General features: G+C 45.2%; 4 protein-coding genes across 4 annotated transcripts; 2 read left to right on the forward strand and 2 right to left on the reverse strand.

The window, feature by feature from the left end:
- Nucleotides 1-1,645: 1,645 nt before the first annotated feature.
- On the forward strand, nt 1,646-2,809 carry KRR1 (ribosomal RNA assembly protein krr1; the record flags this gene model as incomplete). Its single annotated transcript, XM_049253134.1, has 3 exons — nt 1,646-1,705; nt 1,757-2,029; nt 2,093-2,809. The coding sequence occupies 3 exons, from the start codon at nt 1,646-1,648 to the stop codon at nt 2,807-2,809; spliced, it is 1,050 nt and encodes a 349-aa protein (XP_049107997.1).
- A 354-nt stretch (nt 2,810-3,163) lies between these two features.
- alp4 (gamma tubulin complex Spc97/GCP2 subunit Alp4) lies at nt 3,164-5,895 on the reverse strand (the record flags this gene model as incomplete). The annotated part of the gene is made up of 4 exons (XM_049253135.1): nt 3,164-3,245; nt 3,299-3,528; nt 3,578-5,588; nt 5,720-5,895. 4 exons carry the CDS (start codon nt 5,893-5,895, stop codon nt 3,164-3,166), a joined length of 2,499 nt encoding a protein of 832 aa, XP_049107998.1.
- A 362-nt stretch (nt 5,896-6,257) lies between these two features.
- Nucleotides 6,258-7,225, forward strand: PUP2 (proteasome component pup2; the record flags this gene model as incomplete). The annotated part of the gene is made up of 5 exons (XM_049253136.1): nt 6,258-6,282; nt 6,337-6,349; nt 6,410-6,488; nt 6,542-6,885; nt 6,949-7,225. The coding sequence occupies 5 exons, from the start codon at nt 6,258-6,260 to the stop codon at nt 7,223-7,225; spliced, it is 738 nt and encodes a 245-aa protein (XP_049107999.1).
- A 161-nt stretch (nt 7,226-7,386) lies between these two features.
- RRP8 (25S rRNA (adenine645-N1)-methyltransferase) lies at nt 7,387-8,817 on the reverse strand (the record flags this gene model as incomplete). Its single annotated transcript, XM_049253137.1, has 1 exon — nt 7,387-8,817. The coding sequence occupies one exon, from the start codon at nt 8,815-8,817 to the stop codon at nt 7,387-7,389; it is 1,431 nt and encodes a 476-aa protein (XP_049108000.1).
- Between the last annotated feature and the right edge of the window lie 593 nt (nt 8,818-9,410).

Below are 9,410 nucleotides of genomic sequence, written 5' to 3' on the forward strand. Positions count from 1 at the left end.
TGAATTCAATTTTCAGCGTATTGGATCATCATGGCTAGAATGTTGTTGACCCCACGCACTGACCTCTATGTAGTTCTTTGGCCATTCCGTGACCAAGTGCTCTGAAACTTAAGATTCGAGCCACAAAAAAACCGTCGCTCTCGTGCCTCAGATGATAATTTGATCTGCTTGCTTCAGCAAAGCGAGAGGAAGTTCTGATACGAACGGCTTCGGCTAGCACGGATCGCTTGTCATTGTGTGGTGTTTGAAAGCAGCTGGCATGCTAAATCTATGCAAGTCTGGCTTTGATTATTTAGCAGTAAGATATAAAGTCCCCACCAAGCAGTGAACAGATAAGGCAGAATACAAGTCTTCTTCCAGACACCAGTGAGATCCAGACATTGAGCAGGCAAATAGGACATACCTTAAGCACGGATACTGCTTAGCTCGTAATAAGCATTGCATGGCACATCGTCCTGATATTGCCCTGCCAGAAATATGGCATGTCATGTCAGTCCATGAATTCAAGAGGTGAGGTGGTGAGAGCATCTCCTTTGTTAGTAATAACATCGCGTCCATGGAAGTCTTAAGAGCTCCCTTTAACCGAAAGGAATCATTTAAGGCCAATAGGCATTATTGCGTATGCTTATACCTTGATTAAATGAAGTGGCTCAAGTGATCCATGGATCGCTGAGGAGCGCATGCTCGAAATCTTGCCAGCCCCACAGTACGTTTTTACGCATCCTTAAGCCCATATAGCCTACTCAGGATAAGGAGATTACAGAATTTCTTGGGGATTAGGTTGGTCCATGTCCTAGTTGTCGCCCGCCTATCACCACACTCACTTTCTCCGAGTTAGTTCGTATGTGACTGTGTGTGTGTGTGTGTGTGTGTGTGTGTGTGTGTGTGTGTGTGCACAGTGCCGGACGTACGTACTTTATCCGTTGGTGGCCGCCTGGCCGGCGTCCGGGTAATTCACAGCACATCAGCAGATCACGGCCCATATGCTACACTAAGCCAGGGAGTGTGGCTCTGAGCGCACAATGAGCAAGTCTGCCACTCCACAGAGCTCCGGTTCACTTTTGAACAAGGGTCATTTCGCAAAACAACCGGATTTGCCCAGCGGCAGCTATATCCCTGAAGTAGCGGGGTGCTTATAGTAAACCGTCTTCCTCCTGGAATCTATCGTGACCCTGTTCTCCATATATTTGTGAAGGATCCGGTAAAAACGGCGATGGTAGTCTATAGACTATAATTAGGTCGAAGCGGTTAGGCCATTGTAGGTCGCCCCAGCCGCCGGCTCCACCAACTCGTATAGCTGTGTGTCTTCTGTGCACTCTCTAGGTCATTATTTCCAATTAGCGAGGCAAATCAACAGAATGAAGTCAGGCACTAGAATCCATGCTGACAGTTGGAAGCAGGGCTCCTGCCGCCCGGCCGTCTATTCCCTGTCGTGGTTGAAGCTTCGAAATCCGGGATAGCGTTTAGGGTTTATTATTAATCCTCTCCGGACCGCTATTTTTTCCGGCCCTAAGCGCCACCTGATCGGCTTGACTTGCCGCTTGCTGGCCCGCAGCTCAGGGCGGTGGGATACGGCACAAATTCACATTTCGCAATTGTCCAAAGAGAAATTGGCTGCAAAGCTCTAGGAAATCCGTGAGCGAAGATGCCATCGACACACAACAAAGAAAAGCCCTGGGACACTGAGGATATAAATAAATGGAAGGTTTGTTGTCAAATCCTAGAGCTCAAACTGGTGCTAACCACCGCGCGGCAGATTGACGAGTTTAAGCCTGAGCATAATGTCGCCGGGACTTTTGCTGAAGAGTCATCTTTTGTTAGCCTATTTCCAAAATATCGAGAGGTATATTTGAAGGAGACGTGGCCTATGGTCACTAGGTCTCTGGAGAAACATGGGATTGCCTGTACGCTAGATTTGGTGGAGGGCAGCATGACCGTGAAAACTACGCGAAAAACATTTGACCCCGCTGCTATTCTCAAGGCGCGAGATTTGATCAAACTACTGGCGAGAAGTGTTCCCGCTCCGCAAGTGTGTCTCGACCATTGTTATATTTGAACGGCGTATTCCTAACCACTTTGGCCTTTGTTTTAGGCTTTGAAAATACTAGAAGACGATGTAGCTTGCGATATCATCAAAATCAGAAACCTCGTCCGCAACAAGGAGCGATTTGTGAAGCGGCGCCAACGTATCTTGGGGCCTTCCGGTTCTACTCTGAAGGCGCTAGAGCTGCTCACAAGTACCTATCTTCTAGTCCAAGGCAACACGGTCGCCGCAATGGGCCCCTATAAAGGTCTGAAGGAAATTCGTCGTATAGTCGAGGACTGCATGAATAATATCCACCCAATCTACCATATCAAAGAATTAATGATAAAACGCGAACTTGCGAAGGATCCCCAATTAGTAAATGAAAGTTGGGATAGATTCCTTCCACAGTTTAAGAAACGAACATTAAGCAAGAGGAAGCGACCGTTAAAGATCACTGATAAATCTAAGAAGGTGTACACTCCGTTCCCACCGCCACAGCAGAAGAGCAAGATCGATTTACAGATTGAGAGTGGTGAATATTTCTTAAACAAGGCAGCGAAAGAGAGAGCAAAGAAAGAAGAAGTCATGGAACGGCAGCGAGAGAAGAGGGCGGAGAAGGTAAAGGAGATGGAAAAGGATTTTGTTCCGCCGAAAGAAGATGCTAGTGAAAAGAAGAAAAAGAAACGAAAACGCCAGGAAGATGAAACGACAGAGAAAATACCAAGTGGAGAGAAGAAGTTGAAGAAAAAGCGGAAAGCGAAAGAAGACTCGAATCACGAATGAGCTTTTTTCCTGGATTGTATTCTCTTCGGCACATCTGCTGATATTCTATGTTATAGCGAATTTCAAGCATTATGGATATTCCAGATTCATATCATTAGATCTATCATAAACCATTAAGCATAAAAGAATACATGTATTCCCAAAAATTGTTACCAACAACCCTGTGACGTATAGCCGGGTCGCCCTCAAGGGTTTTCCTGTGAGCTTGATGTTGCTAATTCCACCTGTATTTGAAGTGAGTGATTGTACTGGCTCAGTGCCACCATTTTGCCTAACTGGCATGATATGTATCCCAAAAGCGCCCTCAAGTCTTCTGGGCTCTGATAAGCTGCCTATAAGATAGTGAGGCATTTCTTACTCTTCCATCATAATAGTTCCCAATGAATGCGCAAGCTTCAACAGGACAACACTCTCTGTAGCGGCAAAATAGTTCAAGCTAACCTCCAAGTCAATATACAATACTATGATTTATGCAAACATCAGCCTTACCTGTCCATTAAGATTCTGAGGTGCCTGCCAAAGTGATCTTCATAGCGCTTCAATGTATCTTCTAGTTTTGCTAAACGAGAAGGGTCATACGACCTTGAAGAATCAAGCCCTGGAGGCTGTTTTGTATTAGAAGCTGAAAGGTCCGGATCTGCGGCAGCAAGGCTTCTTTGAAGCGAAGAAGCAGTCCAAGATGCAAACATGGTACAGCACGTCATCAACTTTGAATGGACCTGGCAAAAGTATTAGCAATAGATTGTTTGACGCATTGTTTGTATCTACCTTTAGCAGTTTTCCTTGTGTTAGCATGCACTCCTTCAAACAAGTATCTAAGAAATCGACATGGTCTTGCATCAGTTCATCCACAGTTCGGTTGACTTGCTTAGTTCCATTGATCATAACTTCGGTGCTCTCAGCATCATCCCCATTAACCCGATCCATGAGAATTTGCCAGTTAGGTTCGATGACCTCAATCGTGCAAAAATATAATAGTTGTTGCACAAAAACCAGCATTCTTGCTCGTAATGTCCAGGCCCTTCTCTTCCAGAGCTCTACTTTTTTATCGCTGGATTTATGCATCCAGCTGGTGGCTTTAATATGATCTTGCCAGCAGTTTACAAGCAAGCCTTCAAGATGGCGAAGAGAGAGTAGATGTCGAAAAACAAGTTGATATCGAAGCACAGTCTTCCGACTAATAACGAGTGAGAGAGGAAACGGAACAAGATAGTCCAGCTCAAGTGCATCGAATCCAATGATATCTTTATCATCATCAGTTCCCTGCATAGTTGATGACTGGTACTTTTCAGGATTTGCTTCGGGATTGTCTTGGTCCAAACCAGATACACTCACGACACGCATGAGCCACTTGGTTAGGCCAATTTGGTTCATACGAACCTTGATATCCTCTTTGAATGGGTCCTGTGCTGCAATACTGCCGGGTTGTCGTAATACAATATCAAGAAGAGACTGTAGTTTTCCCTCGTTGACTGACTTGGCTGGTTTCCGCAGTTCAGAAGCGCCCAGTTCCAAAAAATAGGAGAAGAAATCGGATCTATCGAGAAAGAAATAATGTTTAAGCGATCGAAATCGCGTGGTGAGCGAGTTTTTGGTAAGGAGGAGGTTTAACAACGATGCATTCGCGTGAGTATATGCTTCGTTTACATTATCGAGAAATCGTGGATCATCAAAACTCTGAGGCACATCTTCCATTTCCTTGCTGATATCAATGCCGCCGCATTCTCTGACAACGTTGAGGTATTTTCCTGCCAACAGCACCTTGTCTTTGACTGTCTCTAATTGTGGAGGAACTTCTGTTTCACGAATGGTATATCTCTTATCCCAATACTCATCCGTGTAGTCTTCTTCCAGCTTGTCTCGCTTTATGCCTTTCTGTTCCTTGACGAGAAATTCCGAGTGGGGGTCCTTAATCTCCCCGTGATGTAGCCATTCATTAAGCATTTTCATGTATGGCTTACTAGATTCTCGTAACAGAGTTTGCAGCAATACCTTAGTAGCTGGATCTCCAGAAAATGTTGCTAGACGCTGCGTAAGAAGTCCCAAGACATTGCCACCTTTGCAGTACTTCTTAGACATCCCTCCGGGAACTAAATCGCCGCCTTCTCTCAACTGTTCCAAGATGTTCTCGACGTCGTCAAAATCGTCAATGGACTCATCCGGATCCTGTGCCAAAAGAGAATTTTTCCTCAGCAATTCTTGCCCAAAGGAATATAGCTGAGCTAGGCTTTGAGCTGTGGGCATAGTATGAAGGTGTAGAACGTGCAAAGTAAAATTATCATTATTGAGGAGCTGACTTTCCAATTGGGAGACAAGGATAAGATAGTCTTTCAATAACTTGCGGATCGTCGCACATAATGCATGATTCACAGCACCAAATTCAGCTCTACTCTGAACTTCCACGAATGCCTCCAGCGCACTGTAATGAGTCGCCATTTTCAGCATTCCCTTCGTTAGATCCCTAAGACTTGGGTCTAGTCCAGGTATTACTTGGTATGACGGACCAACTAGTCGATCTGATTCTAAATCCGGATTATACGAGTTTGCAAACTGAATGTATTCTCCTTCGTAACCCATGAAAACGAAAAGGAGGTCTTGTAGAATAGCAGCCTCTTGATCGTCCATATTTAATCCTTTCAGGGGTCTTGGTCGCAGTCTCTGAGGAGCTGAGGATGCTATTGGTGGGACAGACACTCGGCAGGAGAGGGGTGCTGCAGAATGGGGTATAAGGGATACTTTAGGAATCCATGGAGCTGTGGTAAGCCGTGAAATCAGCGAGCTGCGAAATGAGAAAGAGAGAGTATTGTCCTAACCCTCAGATGTATCTTTCTCTTTTGCCTTAGCCATTGGATGGCCTGCATTTGTTTTATGCCTCGGCCTATCCCAATCTCCTCTGTTCGCAGCACTCACCGTTTCTCTAACCGGCCTCTTTGTTCTGACATGCGTCTTCTCTCGGGTTGTAGTTTGCGTTCTCTCAGTGCGCAGCTCACTTGACATATTGTAATCTCTCTCCCGCGTGGATGATTTTGTTCCCGAAGTCGTTCCTGGTCCCATTGGCACATTTTCTCTGGAACCGGCGCGGTCATGACGCGAAGCATTCACACGGCTAGAGGAGACAACTCGAGGTTTGCTTCCGGTTTGATTTATTCCACGAGCATTAATAGGGGGGGTTCTCACATTGGAAGGTGAAGTCATCATCAGACAAAAAAGACCCTTGAATCGGATTGCGCGTGCAGCTCGGAGATATGTACGAGCGCGTGGTTTTGGAGCTTGATGACGGCGCACCTAATTGGGTTTAGTGCGGTTCAGGCACCTGGTTTGCGTAGCCAGCACAGAGGTGGACCTGGAGCTCCAAGCTCTCAGCAAAACGCCATATATCCCCAATTTTTTACATCAGCTGTAGGCTAAAATTCATATCTTTTAATATATTGCTTTGCTCCTTGCCATCATGTTTATTGCACGATCCGAATATGGTAAGAAATCTCGAGCATTCTTCGAAATATCCAGCTACTAACCGCCCTCTACAGACCGTGGCATCAAGTGAGTCCACACTGGTTGCGAGATACGTCTTTCACCAAAACTTACAGAAAATAATTCTAGCACATTTTCTCCGGAAGGCCGTCTTTTCCAGGTAGAATACTCACTGGAAGCCATTAAGTTGGGCTCAACCGCAATTGGAGTAAGCCCTCACCAGTTATCCTGCTCCGTGGACACTCTCTTACCATTATAAAGGTAGCAACATCAGATGGTGTAGTATTAGGTGTTGAGAAACGAGTTACTTCCACCCTCCTAGAAACCTCCTCTGTCGAAAAGATTGTCGAGATAGACCGGCATATCGGATGCGCGATGTCAGGACTACAAGCCGATGCCCGATCGATGATCGAACACGCGCGGGTGGAAAGTCAGAATCATGAATTTCATTACAGAGAACCACTTCGGGTGGAAAGTTGTACACAGGCGATTTGTGATCTCGCCCTAAGATTCGGGGAGGGTGCGGATGGGGAAGAAAGTGTTATGAGCAGGCCCTTTGGTGTGGCACTTCTCATCGCAGGCTACGACGAAGATGGGCCGCAATTGTAAGACTAAGTTGCTGTTAACCAGGCATTGTCTAGTTAAAAAGGCGCTAATATTCCTATTAGATACCACGCTGAACCATCCGGCACATTCTACCGCTACGACGCCAAAGCCATAGGCTCTGGAAGCGAAGGTGCTCAAGCTGAGTTGCAAAACGAATACCACAGATCCCTGACACTACCGGAAGCCGAAACTTTAGTCTTGAAGACCCTGAAACAAGTTATGGAGGAAAAACTGGATGCTAAGAATGTGCAGCTAGCAAGTGTAACGAAGGAGAAGGGTTTTCGTATCTACAATGAGGAAGATATGGGTAGAGTAGTATCTACACTGGGAGAAAATTAATCCAGATTTTCAGCCCCCATTCAAGGCTTCGAATGGTCTCATAGATACATATAGATAGGAGAAACGCCTTCCAAGCCATTTTACCAAAATAGCTAGTGGTTACAAGTGAATCATAGTGATCTGAGAGGTTGTCCTCTGTACTGGCAGACTCGTGGAGACCTTTATCTAAGCTTATAAACACAAGGTTTCAGAGCCTTCGCTTCTTCCTCTGGACTCAACCCACTGGCTTCTGGTTCCAAGAACCTCTTGTTTGGCCCTTTACTTGGGCCACCAGCACTGGCCCATTTGCCTTTCGTTGGCATTCCATGCTTCACAAACTCCATTTTCACAAACATTTTGTTTGACTTGTCCACAGATTGGGGCTTTAAAATGAAACCTCGTGTCCGGAATACCTCCACAAAAGTAGAGATATCTGTTTCATCCTGGGAATTCTGATTGCTTCCTGCATCTTCCGCAAATATATCATTGCTATTGGTATTGTCCGCCTCCTCATTGTCTTGGCCCTTACGTTTCTTCTGCTTACCCTTATTCTTAGGGGCAGGCTTTGTGCTTTGCTTGTTTTTTCTCGTCACTTTTCCAAAGCGACTTTTGACTTCGCTAACCCAGCATTCACCCTTACCATCTCCCCTCAAAACTCTCCAGGCTTCCTCAGCAAAGGAGACCCAATTAGTTCCCATCAGGCTAAGACAAAATATCGCTATATCAACGGTACCATCCTCAAGTGGCAAGGATGAAATATCAGCCTTTGTAATCAAAGGATCGCCCTCATGGAGGTCATAACTGAGTATTTTGAGCTTCAATTTCTTAGACAGCGGAGAAAGAGCACGAGAAAACTGGGCGTCACCACATCCCAGATCGGCAACGGTACATAATCCGCTCGGGCGTCGAGGCAGTGGAACCAGTTCTCCTGGTGTTTCGGGATATTTTTTCCCTTTTTGCACCCGTATAGCACCTCTCTTTTTGGCAGAAAGAATGTAATGGTCTACTGGATTTGAGGGCCATGATTCCTTCACTTGTCGTGAGAAGCCGGTATGGTATTCGGTGAAAAGCTCAGGGCTTTCTGTAAAAAGCTTCAGTGCTTGTGTGGATGGGGTTGTATATAGGGTCTCGTTGAGATGTCTAAATCGTGCCGAGATCAACTTGTCCCGCATCGTTTTTTGAAGAGTCGTTAGGTGGGAGTCCGAAGGTACAGATGGTATGGCCGGTTTAGAGCCCAGGGTTTGAACTTCATCATTCTTAATATGTTGCAACGAGCCGTCCGTTTTCACCTTCTTTTGAGGAGGTTCCGACCCATTGTTGGGGGCCGACCCAGTGTCCGAAGTACCATTTTTTTGAATCTTTTCCTTTTTCTTTTGCTTTTTCACTTGTTTCGAATTATTTCGTTTGGGAAGCCCTTCAATATGCTTCCTCCACATCTCATCGACATTGGAATTTGTGACTTTGTCTCCGGTGCCATCCTTGCGTTTTCGTTTAGTCGACTTAGATACACTAGATTGTAGGTCTTCTTTAGGGGCAGACTGCTGAACAGCAGTGGGCTGCTGCTGTACTTTCAGTTCGGCTGCAGACACTGACCAGCCTGGTACAGTAAACATTATTTACAGATTCATCCAAGCTAGTAATATTCCAGCTGAACAGTGAGAAGAATGGTTAGAAGCACTAGAGATCAGAGAAGAAGGCCCATATTAAAAATCAATCTGACAATTAAAAGTCTAGCAAGTTTATAGAATGCCTTACGCGATTCTCAAAAGGTACGGAGTACATTGGTAAAAAAAAACGTACGCTCGGAATAGGCTAAATATTATTCCGAAAGGGCACAGTCATATTAGGTAATCTGACATTCCGGACGGAATATAGTTTTGCCCTTCTATATAGGGCCTTGCCCTACGGAGTACATTATGACTTGATATAACTTTTCCCATCATCAGAGTTTCATACAATTTGATTGGTTTCGATGGCATATTAGACTTTCTACTCCGTACTCCGTAAAGAATGTCATGGTATTAAGCTTTGTACATGAAGAAAAAAGCTATGAGAGCAAATTCAAGCTTGAGATAAATGAATTGACTATGAAATAGTTCATTTATCTGCGCTTTCTCTCAGGTTTCATGCCCTTGTTTCCCATACAGTGATCTCTCTACTCAGCTTAACCCCAAGAATACATGGAAATGAGGGTCTGGACATCGTG

The sequence above is a fragment of the Ophidiomyces ophidiicola genome (assembly GCF_022830035.1).
Source record: "Ophidiomyces ophidiicola strain CBS 122913 chromosome Unknown scaffold_15, whole genome shotgun sequence".
Classification (NCBI taxonomy): Eukaryota; Fungi; Ascomycota; class Eurotiomycetes; order Onygenales; family Onygenaceae; genus Ophidiomyces; species Ophidiomyces ophidiicola.